General features: G+C 34.6%; 3 protein-coding genes across 5 annotated transcripts in view; 1 reads left to right on the top strand and 2 right to left on the bottom strand.

The window, feature by feature from the left end:
* The window catches only part of LOC106871488 (ras-related protein Rab-34-like), a 49,845-nt gene extending 48,367 nt beyond the window's left edge, over positions 1 to 1,478 (bottom strand). The window contains exon 1 of the mRNA XM_052968479.1: positions 1,384 to 1,478. The gene's annotated coding sequence lies outside the window, so the exon portion shown is untranslated. The remainder of the gene's footprint in view (positions 1 to 1,383) is intronic.
* Positions 1,479 to 1,497: 19 nt separating this feature from the next.
* Positions 1,498 to 7,700, top strand: LOC106871487 (60S ribosomal protein L23a). The gene is made up of 5 exons (XM_014917969.2): positions 1,498 to 1,645; positions 3,642 to 3,930; positions 4,321 to 4,497; positions 6,389 to 6,458; positions 7,643 to 7,700. Exons 1-5 carry the CDS (start codon positions 1,591 to 1,593, stop codon positions 7,655 to 7,657), a joined length of 606 nt encoding a protein of 201 aa, XP_014773455.1. The 5' UTR covers positions 1,498 to 1,590; the 3' UTR covers positions 7,658 to 7,700.
* Positions 7,701 to 8,387: 687 nt separating this feature from the next.
* LOC106871486 (phosphorylase b kinase gamma catalytic chain, skeletal muscle/heart isoform) overlaps positions 8,388 to 17,215 on the bottom strand; it is an 83,985-nt gene continuing 75,157 nt past the window's right edge. For all 3 annotated transcript variants that reach the window (XM_014917967.2, XM_014917966.2, XM_014917968.2), the window contains exons 12-13: positions 15,011 to 15,055; positions 8,388 to 13,183 (exon numbers count right to left, since the gene is read on the bottom strand). In XM_014917967.2, the coding sequence (XP_014773453.1) occupies positions 12,923 to 13,183; positions 15,011 to 15,055 (306 nt within the window). In that variant the 3' untranslated portion in view covers positions 8,388 to 12,922. The remainder of the gene's footprint in view (positions 13,184 to 15,010; positions 15,056 to 17,215) is intronic.

The raw sequence follows: 17,215 nt of genomic DNA on the forward strand, positions 1-17,215 counted from the left end.
GAACAACTGAGGACGTCTAAATATCAGACTGATACAATAGAGTATTTTTACTCGAAATTTCAAAGGTGACATATTTGGAAACTGACAGTATGTACCAGTTTGTACATTAAGATTCTATATAAGGCCGAAGTTTGGAACAAGCCTCTCCAGGATTTTCCATATGTATATGATTATCTCTCTCTCTTTGACTTTCAAATGTGTTTGTGTCTACATATTAAACTTTTCTACTTCTTGAAAGTTTCCGATAATTTTCAAGAAAACCGCAGTGTCGTTGAAAAACACCATAAAATGTGTCATTGAAGTAAGTTCTACATCGTGCACTGGACAGAATAGGGATGCTAGCATTGGGGGGTTAAGATGTGCGGGTAGACAGTGCTGCATTATTTATTTGTAAACCTGTCCCAACACAGCATCACGACAACGATGATGATGATTATGGTAGCCGTGATGGTAGTGATGACGGGGGAGTGGATGATGAATACAGCGACTTTGAGTATAATTAGATATAAACAATATCATTTTTCTGAAAGTATTTTTTTTTAATTGATCAGAAACAAATTCCAAAATAAATTTCTTCAAACTGAAAGGACCACCCGCAAAAAAATGTCAAATCACTTTATCTTAAGTAATTTTTTTTAAGAACAAATCTTTAGACAGGATGCACAAATTTAGGAGGTGGGTTACTGATGATAAAGTTCTTAGTCTTGTATTATAATTCCATTCACCTCTAAGATGCTTTACAGAAATAATTAAATCGATTCCAGTACTTGACTGGACCTTAATTTTACTTAGGCCTTAGGCCCTCAACTACTTAAGTTGTAGGGATGTCATCGTAATATAAGGCGTGCCTTGAGTATTTTTTTTTAAAATTTGCCGAGACCTCTCCCTCTCCAGATGCGACCATAGCCGTTTTCTTTCAGAGAGAGAGAGAATGGACGGTACCATATTTAACCACCCTGAATGATGAAATGTATTTTATCAACCCCCAGGGGAATGAGTTTATGATGACAATGACAACAACGACAGCGATGATGGTGGTGGTGGTGAGGATGAGGATGATGACCACCACCACCACGGCGGCGGTGAATGATGATTATGGTAAAAACGACGATAATGAACGATATTTCATAATGGACAAGAAAATTACCAGTAAGTACTATAAAAGAAACGAGATGTCCAACCAGCCACTTCTGCAAATATCCGGGTAAGATCCTGTAATCCAAGAATGTAAAGTTGATGATGGTTAGAAACGAGATGGGCATCATCACAACAAATAATTAATAGAGTTAAAATCAAATTAAATCATTGAATCTAGAGTGAAAATGAGAGATAAAATTAAACTTACAATAGGGTAGACAGCGTAGATTCCAATTGAAAACTTACTTGTAATTTAAACTTGTTAACTTCTTTCTACAGTGCTAACAGATTCCACCCGACTGTGATGTGTGTATCGCTTCGCAACGAGCTGACCTGAATTTTCTCTACGACCCCTGACCTTTGACACGGAAGCGGAAATATTTCTCATGACACGGTACTCCGTGTTCTTTTACGTGTCAACCCCATTTCCTTTACTCTGTCTCTTACACCAAGATGGCTCCCAAGAAGAAGGTTTCATCTAGCAAAGGAGGAAAATCCTCCTCCAAAGGTTAGTTTTACCTTTTATTTCCACACCGATTTCTTTCTTATTTTCTTCTAAACCTTCTCAACTAGGAGTCTTGTTATTGTATGTATGCCTAAATCACCCATTATGTTAGTTAAATACCTTATTAATAAGCACCATGCTGCGGTTTTAAACCACATGGTCGGACAAGCTTACTTCTTTACTTAAAAGCTAAAACTGCCGCTCTAAACCAAGTATATTAAATTTTGCACTATAAATATCTGCTGTGTACAGCAACTTAATTGTTTAAAACGATTAGCTAGATTCTTTTAAATAATATGATCTAAATTAAATGTGAGGGGGACTTTGCTAAAGCAGAAAGCTTGTTTATTGTAATAACATGATACAATAATGAAATGGTGAGAATTGGTGATATTTTTGTGCGTTTCTAAAAATTCATATTCCTAGGGATATATTAACGTAATCCTTTAATTTGTTGTTTTCGGTGGTAAATTTTCAATGTATTTCTAATTAGCTTTTTTATTCTTTAATAATTCAACTATTTCAATATATGAGTTTTTGGTGGAGGTAAAGAATACGTACACCACCCGTTTTCGGCGTAACAAAAACCCTAAATACTGGATGTACATATTCTTTACTTTGTCCGAATTTTTTTCTCCTTACCGTTTTAATATGAACGAGTTTAATTAATAAATCCCTTGTTTTAAGGTTGGTAAGTTGATAGATTTGTAACTTCTTAAGTACTGGAGTTTCTGGTGTTCAAAAAGGTTAAATTTTAAAGATCATGCTCTTATTTACATTAATTGTCAACTCTTGTTTAATTTATTGGTCAACGACCATGCAGGAGCACTTATCTGTTACTCGCTTTGACGTGTGGGGCGGGGGGGGCATAATACAGATATTTAATTGTATCGCTAGTCTGATCGAAATAATTTTAGTTGGACGTAAATTTTTTACACGTGGCATATTTATTTAATTCATCGTTAATAATATGTAGCTTTTGTTTCCCTGGCGTCAGGCGGGTGATCAAGTTCGATGCTACACTGGGTCTAACATCGTTTCTAAAGTATAATTGTGATTCTTCGAATTGTGTTGAGTTGGTATCTCATACTACGTTATCCGACTTGACGTTCCGGTTCGTTTTTACGCATGCGTTGAAAATATGCAAATAAAGTGAATGTTTGGCGCCAGGGAAATCCCGATCTTTACCCCGTATAAATCGTTCCTGGCAAAAGAGAAACAAGACTAATTGGACGATGCGAACACCATTTGATTCATCGACTCCTGACCACTTAACTGTATTCACTTTCACAAGATTCTTTTCGTTTATGTGTATATACATGGCTGATTTTTTTTAGAAGGGTAGTTTTGGAATAGCTATTCTTGGAGCCCTCAGCCTTCGTGGGAAGGGTAGATCGTAGATATTTTTTTTTTTCCATACAGGTGTTTCGATTCTGAAAAAAATTCTTATAAGTTCTTTTATTATACATTCTTACTCGTCATTTCTGTATCCCATTTCTTTTCCCCTAAGGTGCTCCCCATTCAGCTGCTTGGCTCTCCCGGGACTCTACATTGATAAAGGCCTTCAAATGTCATTTTACAACATCCTTGTATTGAGCCGAGGTCGACCGATGGCTCTTCTTCCAGATGCCAGCTCCCCATAGAAAATGTCACGAGAGATGCGGTGAACGTTCCCTAGCCAGCGCAGTGTGCGTTGTCGAAGCAGGGTGAATATGCTGGGAAGGCCTGCTTGATTCAGGACTGAGCGCAGTAACTCCAACAGAACTGAGATCGTATACACATGTGACCTATGTGACGGAGACTATCACTCTGTTTAGCTACAGAGACGTTGCTCCAGCGGAGCTGAAAAGGATACTACCCATGGTCAGCTCTGACCGAAAGGGGTCCTGATAGGTATGGGGATTCGAGTGAGCTATCCCAAAGCTTTCACTTGCAGTCATAGTAACCCGTAAATTTGTATAATAGAGGAGTTTAAAACAGTTATATTTTTGTTTTGCAGCTACCAAAAAACCAGAAAAGAAAAGAGAACCACGCGTCCGTAGACGGCCTACCGCTATTAGCAAAGCCAGGTCAAAGGCTGTGAAGGCAAAGAAGGCCGTCTTGAAAGGTATTCAAGCAAAGAAAGCTATTGTTAAGGGACTTCAAGCAAAGAGAGCGGTCTTGAAAGGTATTCATCCCAGGAAAACCAAGAAGATTCACACGAGCGTGAAGTTCAGGAGACCACGTACTCTTCGATTGCCAAGGGACCCAAAATACCCCAGGAAAAGCACTGGCACACGTGAAGATAAGTAAGTGATAAATGTTTTTTTGATAACGGAAGTTTTACTTTCGATAATTTTTTTACTTGAAAGAATGTAGATGGAATGTATGTTATATTAATCTGCATTGCAAATTCACTCTAAAACGATTTCATATTACTGTATTTCTTGTGAGACATTCCAATGCCAGGAATAGTTTGAAGTGATACAAAGTTTATTTCTAATACTTGTAAGGAGTTTGAATGATGTAAGTAATCTAAAAGAAGTCTATTATTGAGCAGAAACTCACCAGAGTTTGTCTAGCAAATTGTGAATCAATTATTTAGCAACTATTGGTTAAACGTAGTCCATTGTAATAGTTCTACTTCTGTTGGTGTCTGGTCATTTTTTTATGTATCAATTTAAACTTTTGCCTTTCAGATTTGATCAGTTTAGGATTGTGAAATATCCTTTGACAACAGAATCTGCTATGAAAAAAATTGAAGACAATAACACATTGGTATTCATTGTTGACAAAAGAGCTAACAAACATCAAATCAACCAGGCTGTGAAAAAATTGTATGACATTGATGCTGAAAAAGTCAATACATTAATTAGGTGGGTATTTCATCCTGGAGAGCACTTAATGTTACTTGGTGGAAAAACTTTTATGGCCAGTCTATGTTTCATTTATGGTGTGGTTGGATGGAGATTTGGCAGTTGTTTCTAGTGGTTTGGGTTTTAATAATGAATGCATCAGATAAGTACTTGATTTAACATATACTTGAAGATAGTCTTTCTATCAGGGATTCAATAGATACATGTACAAAGGTAATTTTAACCCTTCAGCATTCAGATTACTTTGTCAAATGTATTGCATATTTATTCCCATTTTTTTAAATCAATCCTGTATTATCTCATCGTCATTTACATCCGCTTTCCATGCTGGCATGGGTTGGACGATTTGATATGGAGCTTGCACATGTGCATTCATGCAGCACCTCAAAGGACAAGCCTGTATGTGTGGGAGACAGCAATTTTACTTTTTAAGATATTGGTATAGTTCATTTTTAGAATTACATTGTAGGATAGGTGTGAGAGTTTGGATCTGGCCAGTTTAAATGCTGGAGGGTTAAAGGTGTTGTGGGATTTTATATTGTTTGTAAATGTTGTATTGATATGTTGGGCACTTAACCTTGCTTCACTGCTATAGAATTCGTATGCATAGTATTTTATTGTGCTTGTCTTTCAGTTACACCTTGAGATGTTGCGAATGATTTTTATTAGGCTCGTCATTTTTTTAATTCAATTCCCATGCTTTGACATTTAATTGAAAGGTGCTTTTCTCTCTCCTCTCCCTCAGCATCCCTGACTGACTCAGCAGCTAGTACATTGGCTGGTTTTCTGTTATATGTTAACATGATATATACTGGCATGCTGTGTCTACAATTCCATTACATTGTACTATAGCTTGGTCAAGTGCCTTCTTCCATAGACTCATATACCTTGGTACATGGAAACTTCTGGAGTCTGTCTTATTGATTCTGCTTATGCCTATATAGATTTAAAATCTGACATTTGAATATATATATATATATCATGGAAAATACACTTACTCCATCACCTACCTTGTCCTTCAGTTCCTTTAGTAGAGTGCACTCTATTGTAAGCATTCAAGCCAGTCTGGAGGTCCTATAAAGAATTATGGACCCTTCCTTCCCTAAGCTATGAGGGAAGAAAATGTTCTTTAACTTAACTGCTTGATATTGATATGGCATTGAGGTTGGTATGAATATTGATGTTAGTCTGTATATCATTGAAGTGAGTTATTGCTTTCAAAGGTTTTAGCCAAGTTGTGAAAAAGTCACTAGATGAAATTTGAGGTCACCTTTGTTTTACTATTTTCCCATGCTGCTGTGTGCCATTATTGTTGCTTAAAGCAAAGGACTTTTTATTCTACCTGTCTTTATAATTGCATGATAAAGAATGTCAACACTTTCTCCTTCCCAAAATTGTTTCAAAGCACAGACTGCAACTAACATGCCACTTCTGTATAGTTTCTGCCTACCATTCAGAGCATTGATTAGTATGTAGTTGCATTAAAATACACTTGCTCAAAGTGCCACCACATCAACTTTTAATGTGTTTTCTCTGCTGACAAGGGTTGAACAACTTGACAGGGACCAGCGAGCCAGGAGGCAAAGTAGGTTCCATGGTCTGTTTTTGGTTGGTTTCTATAGCTGGACGCCCTTCCTAATGCCAACCACTTTACAGTGTACTGGGTGGCTTAGATGACACCTTGGTTTTAGGATCTCATTTCTGTTGTGGTGTGCCGGTTTTCTTGAGTACAGCAGAGTAAGATAGAATTTAAAACAGTTACAAAGCGGATGCCATATCTCCCTAACACTCTTGCCTGTTGATTTGTAGTTAATCTTCAGTAATTTCAATGTTTATCTGTCAAGTGTCAATATTGTCTTTGTCTTAAAATTTGATTATTTTATTTTTATAGGCCTGATGGAGAGAAGAAAGCTTACGTCAAACTAGTATCAGATTACGATGCTCTGGATATTGCAAACAAGGTTAGTATTTTAATATTTTTATAACCTATGCAAGTATGGCTGTGGTACGTAGTTTGCTTCCAAGCCACATGGTGTCAGGTTCAGTCCCACTGTCAGGCACCTTGGGCAAGTGTCTTCTATAGCCTTGGGTCAACTAAAGCTCTGAGTGGATTTGGTAGACAAACTGAAAGAAACTTGTAAGTGTTAGTCTCCTTGCGGTGACTACATATGATAGTTATAAACTTGTGTCACTTTCTTGGGGAAATATTACCCTACATGAAAAAAGGTGAGGATTGGTGACAGGAGTATCCAGCCGTAGACAATAGATCCATTCAAATTCCATCTGACCCATGTGACAATAGAAAGGTGAATGTTAGAACAGTTATGGTGAATTATGCAATAGAGGTACATATCTTTTTATAAATATTGTTTCTTAGAATTTCTCAGAGTACATTTGGAATATACTGTATATAAGGATGTCTGTAATGAAATGGGTTGTAAGTTTCTGCAGCCTTGTCAAGATACACTAGAATATTATTCTAATCTTTGCTTTTACAGAGTATAAAGTAACCCCTCTTGGTGCTCGTACTGCATCCAATATACGCAGTAATGTGGTTGCAAATGATTAGAGGAAACATAACATCTTGATATCCCTTTCATCCGGTCTCATGGGCATGGCAATCTCTAGTTCTGCTGATTCAATAGAGTGCTTTCAGTACATTGTAAAGCAAATGTTAGTGGTGGGGTGGTATCCATTAATTCCAAGCAATGTGTTCCTCTGACCAGGGCCCTGGCTCCCATTAAGAATTTCTCTGAAAGTGTTAACCCATCTAACTTTTGCTGACATGGAATGTGGTGGTGCAGAGCTTCTATTGGCTTTCCCATACTTTTATTTTTTTATTTGTACTTGTGCTATCTACTTAGTGGAATTGTCAGACAAAATGTAAGTTACCTCTAATATCGAGCTATGGTGGGCTTGAATGATTTTGGTATTTAACCTTTTAGCATTCAAACTGGCCTCCACCATCTACCCTATTAAGTCATTCTAAAAATAATTACCTCGTCAACATCTCAAAGCTACAAGAGAATGCATGATTAATTCAAAATCATGAATAATTAAGCGTTACATTTGAAAGTAATTTAAATTGGTTTCGGCTACTGTTTATATAACTATATTTTTTTTTTTGTTTTTTCTCTATTTTCAGATCGGCATCATCTAAACAGTACTGTATAGGTTTATACAAATAAACTATTGTGAATGTATTTCTAGTGTTCTTTTTTTATCATTTTTTGATTTCATTGTGTCCTGTCTCTAAGTAACGCTATTGATTTATGTTATAGTTATCAAAATACTACTTATAGTGTGCTTGAGTTGTAAACCAGTTTGTCTTAGGGTTTTGATAATTTCAATAACACCTGTAGTGTATATGAAGTAATGGCCATTTTTATATTTTAATGGTTGCATTAAAGAATTGAGATTGCATAGTTTCTGTGCAGGTGGCACATAAAAAACACCTTTTTGAGCGTGGCCGTTGCCAGTATTGTGTGACTGGCCCTCGTGCCAGTGGCACATAAAAGCACCCACTTAAACTCTCAGGGTGGTTGGCATTAGAAAGGGCATCCAGCTGAAGAAACTCAGCCAGATCAGATTGGAGCCTGGTGCAGCCTTCTGGCTTGCCAGTCCTCAATCAAATCGTCCAACCCATGCTAGCATGGAAAGCAGACGTTACACGATGATGACTAGTCTCTTGATATTTTTAACTGAATTTATAAGGTTTTAGATGTACTTTGTTGAAATGAACTTACATACATGGTCAGTTTGGCTGCAGCAAGTGAAGGAGCATTAATAAGAGGTCGTTGACATTTTTTGGAAGACAGTTCTTGTTGGTGCTAAATGATTTATACAGAAGGAAGAATCTTGTTTGAGAGTCCATTAGTGATAAAGACAACTTTTTTGTAGTTTTTGATAGCTTTAATCATATAACAAAACAAAATAAATATTTCCCGTCTTCTTTCTCAAATCATAATGACACATGAACAATATTTTCAGTAGGGAAAGGGTTGTTGACAAGTGAAAAACTTATAGTATTCACACTAGTTTTGGTGGATAAAATAAAAACATTCTTTTGGTATTCTGGTAATAGTTTGTATTAAAAAAAATTTAATTTAGGTTAGACAGTTATATTTAGTCATATTGTTAAGTTGTAATAAGTCTAGTGTTGAATAATGTTTCTGTTCCTCTCTGGTTTACATTCAAATTGTTCTAAACATTTACATTTCAACATTGAGCTACACAGTAGCAGCTATATTATTGTAATATTAAAAATGGTAAATTGGTGGCATCTCTTTACATGTTATCACTTTAAAGCATGAGTAAATTGTAAATGAAAAGATTAAGTAAAATAGTAATTAATCCAACAAAAAGTGTTTTTTACCTTGAATAATTTAACTATTCCAACACAATCTGGTAGTTCTGGTTTAAATAGTGTTTCACTTAACATTCTAGAGGTTTTATTACATGCAAATTGTCTCTTTTTTTCTTTTTGTAAATCGATGCAATATTTTACGTTTACCTGTTTAAAACCAGTGACATAATGAAACATGCCATAACAATATTTGGTGATATGTTTCTTTATATACCTGACAAGATCAAATGATTGTGTAGTGAAATCAATTGATTTCTCAATTGAAATTTGAAACCAGGATGCTGGTTATATTACTCTGCTAAAACCAAAATGTCATTTGCAGAATATTATATATAGCAACCTATAATCCAGTTACTATGATAGCACACGGCTATACTGTAATTAGGTAACGATGTTTTGTTGTTGACTTATTGCTGTTATATGTCTTTGCTCTGAGTATTTAGCTAACTGATACTTATTCTAAAATCATGCTCAGTATCTTAGATATATTTTCTACTCTAAGCACAAGGCCCAAAATTTTGGGAAAGGAGCCAGTCGATTAGAGCGACCCCAGTACGCAGCTGGTACTTAATTTATCAACCCCAAAAGGATGAAAGGCAAAGTCGACCTCGGCGTAAATCATGTCTGAATAGTAAATACATTTATACTAATCTCTAAGAGTATAATAGGTTGGCTTAAATGTAATATACTTTAATGTTCCCTTTTAATTAATTTTATTCTCCTACATTTGAATAAGCTTTTCATAAAACATTTTCTGAAAATGCGTGGTTGCCTACTGTAAGAATGCAGTGTTTTTAGCTGCGCTATAAGACAATTTTCTCTAGACAACTAATGAGCAGCATGACTATTTTGTTTAGAATAAAATATATTGCATGTAATAGTTCCTCCATGAATGTGTCTTGACAGTTGCTCTTTAAAATGGACAATTATATAATAATTTTTCAGTTGTACCAAATATAATTTATCAAAACCCGAAAAAAATAAACATTGTGATGAAAAGTTAATACAAGATTCTATATCGAAAATTATAAAAAAATATCGTTAGACTTCAAGTGGAGTTGTGCAGATCTCTTTATTTTATAATTCCTCTGGTAAATTTTTGTTTCTTGAACAAACAAAACAGTAAAAAAAAAAAAACCATTTCTAAGGAAATAACTTCATTTTCAAACATTTTACTTTTCATTTTTAAGTGTTGGTTACTGTAAATCCATGCTTTAGGTATGATAAACTGTAGCATTTGAAACAAGATAAATTAATATGCTAATGATAACAGTGTATTGGATACCAGTTTTGACATATTAAATCTTAGATACGAAAGAAATTTACTGTTTTCTTAATCAAGTAAAAACTAGTGTCTATAATTGGGTTCTTAGAGCCACAGATATTTTTTTAAAAAGTAGTTATAGGCCTAAATAAAGATGTTTATGGAAACTCATCAGTTCATGTTTTTTATTGGATTTTTTTTGTAATTTTTGGGAGCAAATAAAATTACACTATAGAAATAGCATATTTATATGAAGCTCAATTTCGTGATTGAATATTATTTACTAGCTCTAAAATAAGTTAGCTACCAAAGCACTTTGGTTGATATTTAGTTATTTTTGGAAAAATCCCTCAACTAATACAATTTTAATAGTTGGTTAGCTACTGAAGATATCCATGAAGAAAGGGCTGAGAGAATAAGGTGTTATCAACAAACATTGAGACTATTAGCAGATCTTGTCAACATGGAATAAGAATGATTTTTTTTTATTTATAATTTTTGGTGTTAATTCCATTTTATTAATAATAAACAGAAAACAAAATTTATCACATATTGAAACACCGGGAGGTATATTGACTCCAACCAGCTCTGTTAACCAAGGGAGTGAGTGGAGGGGATAATAGGATTCTGTTTGATCAACACGGCACTCTTCTTGTAAACCTTATAGTAAACATTTATTGATCTGTTGGAGTTGTGAATAATAGAAATATTTCAGATATTTAATTAAACACCGGGGTGGGGAGAATGGGTCGTTTGGGCTTTGTTTTTTTTGCTTCAAGTATAGTTGTTACAACCACTTGGTGCTTTGATATGATGGAGTATTTTGGAACATTATGCTGATTAAAATACTAGAACAAAACTAAACATAAATACACTAAAGTTTAAAAGAGACAATGACTTGAAAATAAATTCAATGCTTGGTGAACAGGAGATATATTCATAAACTGTTCAACACTATCTTAGCGATAATTTAACTGTTTTATGTTTGTGATAAAAAAGACAAATCCTTTATAAAAACCTGAAAGCTATTATTACAAAGTGTTAAAAACTGGTGTGCCATTTTTGAAATTCTATATTAAAGCTTATATAAATATGATTGATTAATAACTTAAATGAATGATCTCTATGCAATATCTTACTAGAAATGGGTAGATACAAAAATTATTGGTTATATTTCCTATAATGTCTCTATCGCCCTGTTCAAATAGGTACGACTTTCAGTGTAGTGACATATATATATATACATATGTATATATATACATGATGGAACTGTCTGGCAAGGTTTTGATATTTAAAAAACAATAGCAATTGCAGAGTCTATGAGAATTGTTTATATAAAACAGTTTTAACTCTTTCCTTAGTCAATAGAAACTTTTTCATCCAAATTAATAAAAGAATTCTATCTGTTTTGGAAAGGTGCTAAATTTTATCAATTCATTAGTTAAAAAAAAAAACACCCTTAAATAGTACACACCATTTCATAAATAGCTAAATAATGACTACCTAAATGGAAACGCCATCATTCAATTATAGACGCTATGGAAAACTACACTTGAAAGAACATAAATGAAGCAGGGAATGGGACTGATGTGGAACAGGAAAAAGCAGCACTGGAGAAACGTGTCTTAACATTAACAAAAGTAGTATCAGAGAGGATCTTGGATGGAAAACCTTATAGAACAAATAAGTTTTAACTAAAAAAAAAAAAAATTCTTTTACCTTCTCTAGCTCATATTTCAGGGTTTGTCAATCATTTCAATGACATTTTAAATAAAAACAAATATGAATTTTAATTCATATTAAAGACTGAATTACCAGTGCCTTAAATACTGGAATTTTACATTTAAAGATATATCTGCCAATATGCATTTGGCAGTAGAGCTGAAACAAGTCTATACCATGCTCTACTGTGTTAGCAGTGCTATTACATCACTTATGGTTATTGAAATTATAACCGGCACATGTTTCTTAAATTAATGATTTCTTATAGAATAGCATGGTAGATAAAGAAAAAAAAAATTGAAGGAAAACAAATATCTAATGTTTTCAAATTACAAAACAACTTTGGGTTTAAACATATAAGATAGTTCCATCCACTTTTTCCTATTCCAAATGTTTATTTGATCAATTTCACTAAATCCAAATATATATATATAATAATTTAAAATTAACTTCAAGTAAGGTAATTATATCATACACTATGTAACTGCACGTGTAAAATGAATGCAAGTGCTGAAAGAACTTGTTGCAGGTAAAAATGATCAGAACTCAGCAAAGCAACTGAAACTTATATAGAATCCTACATCAAGCAGCAAGAGAGAGGAAGATAAATGGTTTTACCAGCAGTAACTTCACTATCTTATTGTAAGAACTCTATAAAAGTATGCTTGTCGGTGAATTTTCAGACTGTACTTCGAGACAAATTCAGTAATACTAACACTATTCAAGTGAACACTAATACACCTAAACACAAATGTTGGTAAATAAAATAATTTTAAAAAACAGATGTAACCATTTGTGCTTATTAAAATATTTTTAAATAATTAAAAAGTGTTTAAAATTTTAAAAGTTTTAAAAACTTTACAAAATCTAAATTAAAATGGTAACTGTCGTAATCTTAAAATACTATTCGATGAAAATGAAGACACTTCTGGTTTTTCACTTGTCTCTGAAAGAATGGAGTGTATGTAATTAGGCAGACAATATAAGTATATACAAAATATTGAGGATAGGTGTAAGGCAGGAATGGAGAGGTGAAATAATGTGGCTAAAAGAAAAAGTGTTAGTGGAATTAGTTATCGAGTTAATTCAGACGACCTCCAGTTGTCAGAGGTTTTCCAGTCATCTCTGAGAGAGTGTTCAAACAAAGCTGCACGATTTTGGTTTTCTCCACGTTTTACCCAATGCCCATAGACTTTAAAAGCACACCCATCTATAATTTTCCTGATAGTCTTCAGTTGGTAAGGATTTTTTAGTAGTGTTTCCACTGAGACATTTTGAGGATGTTGATAGAAGTACTGAAGTCGGAAGAAAAACCGAATACATATAATGCCAGCCTGCAAAGATATCAGAAAAATAAAAAGAACTTAGTTTCAATCAGAGTCGTGACAGAACAGTATGAAAGCCAATTTCAGCAAAGGAATGTTCTAAAAGTTGCCATATAATCTTTAACAATAAAATAGCTGAAGAGATACAATTTATTGACAAGGACTTTATTCTATCAACTGAATTACCTGCTCCTTAATTAAACATTAATTTGCTGAACATTCTACAGACATGTGTACCCTTACTTAATTTTCGAGCAGAATCAGTGTGACAAAGCAGTACCTTTTGAATTACAGGCACTATCCACTTAATGGGCATCTATACAGTTTCCAGCTAAGTTCACTCACAAGGCAATATAAAATGATATTTGTCCATGATGCCGTAGGAACAAACATGGGACTTGTTGGTTGCCAAACAAACATCTGAAGTAGTGGTTCTCAACCATTTTTTGCCTGTGAACCCCTGTGACTGCTATTCTACTCAGGTAAACCTTCATAGCTATTCAATGTTTAAAAAACCCCTATTATATTTTTATAATTAAATATTAGGAATAACATAAAAATTGTTTAAAATATTTTGTGCATTGTAGAAATGTACCCAATCTATTGCACGTAAATTTTAACAACAAAATCTTATGTGGACACCAGTTGAGAACCACTGAAAACTATTCAGCCATACTGTGTATATACCTATCTCATAATATTGTATGCAATTTAAAAGAAAAAATACAATACAATTACATATTAAGGTTCCAAAATTATATTCCTAGTCTTTTTGGCTGAAAAGAGGTATAGGATTCATCATCATCATCGATTAATGTCTATCTTCCATTGGAAGGGTGGTTGACAGGAGCCAGCCAGGTAGAAAAACTACCCTAGGCTATTGTGACTGTTTTGGCATGGTATCTACAGTTGGATGCCCTTCCTGACAACAACCACTCTGCAGAGTGGACTCAGTGCTTTTTACATGGCACTAGCACAGACGAAGTTAGTTTTGGCATGATTTTACAGCCCTTCCAAATTCTTATTCATTGTTGATTAACCCTTTGGTCAATCTTGAACCAGTAGACATACAAAGAAAGGCATTCTAACCATAACTATCTCATCTTTTTAGAGATAAGAAGAAAAACATCTGCTAAAGTATCCTTTCTTTAAGACAATAAGGTGTGAAGATTTGAGGGGGATTTAACTAGTAGGTTGAGTGACTATCTCACTATTGAGATGTCATTACAGGCTACTACTATAAAAACTTTTCAATACTACAGCAAACCTACACATGGGTGCTTTGGATGCCACAAATCAATGTCAAAAGGGAATCAACTCATGTAACAGTTCTGTTTCTTTGTGTTCTTGGAAACTCAAATTCATAACATTGACTTTTCTTATTATAAATTGAATAATAAATGCAAAAACCCGTTAGCATTAAAACTGTCCATATCTGGCACAAATATTCTTTCTACCTGTTTTATGTTCAAACTGACCAGATACAACCTCTCACAGCTGTCCTACAATGTCATTCTAAAAGTAAACAATAACATCATCGAAATATCAAAGATACATGATAATACATGATAAATACCAAAGATACAAGATAATGCATAATTAAAACTATGTGAATAAACAAGCATTATATGTGACATAGTAATGAAGGTACTAAATGGTTAAATCAATGGTAGTGAATATCAAAATATCATTTAGGACATTATAAATGGGAATGCTTTTAGATTCATGTAAATGTATCCCTTCCTGTAGAAACCTGTGAAACTGCATAGTAAAGCCCCAACTAATTCCAGGCAGGATTTCATTTGTAAGTTTTAGGTTATATATGAGTTCACTTACCCTAAACTTTTTAACAGCATTAAATAATTTCTTTTCTGTTCCGAGCTGGAAATTAACCAAAAACAGAGCAATTAAAACTCATTAAGTCACTAATAACTGAAATCAATTATAAGAAATCTTATCACTGAAACACATGAACTTTACGTTAAATAATTCTTTTTCATACATGTATTGTTGTTGTTATTGCTTAACTTCAGACCAGTTCTGATCGAACAAATTTATAATAAAGGACATTCCAGTTATGACCATCTCACTGACTGCGAAAGCAGTATTTATACTGAGAAGTGGCTGCGTAATAAATAGTGCCTTTCAATATATTGCAAGCTGAGGTAAACTACTAGAATGCCTAGCAGATGAGTATGCATCACTAAAGATGATCAAAACGAGATCGAAATCACATGATCTGGTAGTCTCTCACCTTTTTGTTGTTGGCACTCCGTCGCTTACATCTAGGGTTCCAGTTGATCCGATCAACGGAACAGCCTGCTTGTGAAATTAACGTGCAAGTGGCTGAGCACTCCACAGACATGTGTACCCTTAACGTAATTCTCGGGGATATTCAGCGTGGCACAGTGTGACAAGGCTGACCCTTTTGAAATACAGGTACAACATAAACAGGAAGTAAGAGTGAGAGAAAGTTGTGGTGAAAGAGTACAGCAGGGTTCGCCACCATCCCCTGAAGGAGCCTCGTGAAGCTTTAGGTGTTTTCGCTCAATAAACACTCACAACGCCCGGTCTGGGAATCGAAACCACGATCCTATAACCACGAGTCCACCGCCCTAACCATTGGGCCATTGCGCCTCCACTGTCTCTCACCACTTACAATATGTATCAAGTATGAAGCACACTGAATAACCAACTGGAGGAGGCATCCTGCTGGGGTTAAAGTAGCAGTATCGTCTGTTCTTATAGAACACCCACATTTAGGTGGTGATAACCATTACTTCTCTGTATAAATACTGCTTTCATCACTAATAGATATTAACAAGGTAGTTTGCTAGTTGCAAAACCAGTGGCTGTGTGACACTGTTTTCTATATATTGCGAGATAGGGGTAAACTACCATTATGTCTAGCAGACAGGTATCCATCATGAAATTGAAACCACACGATCTGGTGGTCTCTGAGCTAGAATAGGAAGGAGTTCTCTCCTTGTTTGCAATTTATATCAAGTGCGAAACAGCTGGAGGAAGCGCCCTCCTGGGGTTAAAATAGCAGTATCATCTAAGTTAGAGACTGATTCTTTCTTCATTGAGGAATTTGAAAAAATTAGGTTATTCCTGATTGAATGTATTTTCACAGAATCAATAAATGTTTACATTAAATGCATATACATTTATAGATACTGTGAAAATATATACATAGAAATTGTGCATAAATATATGCACACAAAAATAATGTATGTCTGTATGTGTGTGTGTATATATATATATATATATATATATATATATATATTATCATCATCATTTAATGTCCGTTCTCTATGCTGACATGAATTAGACGGTTTGACTGGAGCTGATGAGCCGGAGAGCTGTCCCAGGTTCTAGTATGATTTGACATGGTCTCTACAGCAGAATGCTCTTCCTAACACCAACCACTCCAAGAGTGTAAGAGGTGCTTTTTGTACCACCAGCACAGGTGCCATTTACATGGTACCAGTAGCGTCCATGACTACAATTCACAGGTGCCATCTACATGGCACTGGCAATGACCATGATTCACGGGTGCCATTTACATATATATATATATATATATATATATACACACACAAACACACAGGAACCACAAAATGCATCATTTTAACAACCACTTTGCCATGCTTGCATGGACTAGATAGAGTTTATTGAAGCATATTATTCTACAGCTGAATGCCCTCCCTGTTGTCAATCCTCACCTGTTTCCATGCAAGGTAATATTTCCCCATGACCAGACATGTTCTCATAGAATATTGGAACTGAATGACACTGCTTATATAAGGAATTTGAAATCAAGGAGGCACAAACACACAGACATGTATATATACACATACACTTATATCTATCTCTCTCTCTCTCTCTATATATATATATATATATATACACTTATGTTTCAACCAGTGTTAGGGGTTCAAAGCAAAGGAGAAAAAGCAGCTGCTGCCGCCAACATTGACCTATAATCATCACCCTTGCAAGATCTGCAGGCTTCTTTGCAAATCATTGGCAAGACTC

Source organism: Octopus bimaculoides, chromosome 6, assembly GCF_001194135.2.
Source record: "Octopus bimaculoides isolate UCB-OBI-ISO-001 chromosome 6, ASM119413v2, whole genome shotgun sequence".
In the NCBI taxonomy this organism is placed as follows: domain Eukaryota; kingdom Metazoa; phylum Mollusca; class Cephalopoda; order Octopoda; family Octopodidae; genus Octopus; species Octopus bimaculoides.

Bases quoted from the DNA above. Each gene is read 5' to 3' on its own strand.
- LOC106871487 (XM_014917969.2), top strand. From the start codon at position 1,591: ATGGCTCCCAAGAAGAAGGTTTCATCTAGCAAAGGAGGAAAATCCTCC. The intron at 3,931-4,320 runs GTAAGTGATAAA...TTTGCCTTTCAG, and splicing joins ACTGGCACACGTGAAGATAA to ATTTGATCAGTTTAGGATTG. The intron at 4,498-6,388 runs GTGGGTATTTCA...TTATTTTTATAG, and splicing joins AAAGTCAATACATTAATTAG to GCCTGATGGAGAGAAGAAAG.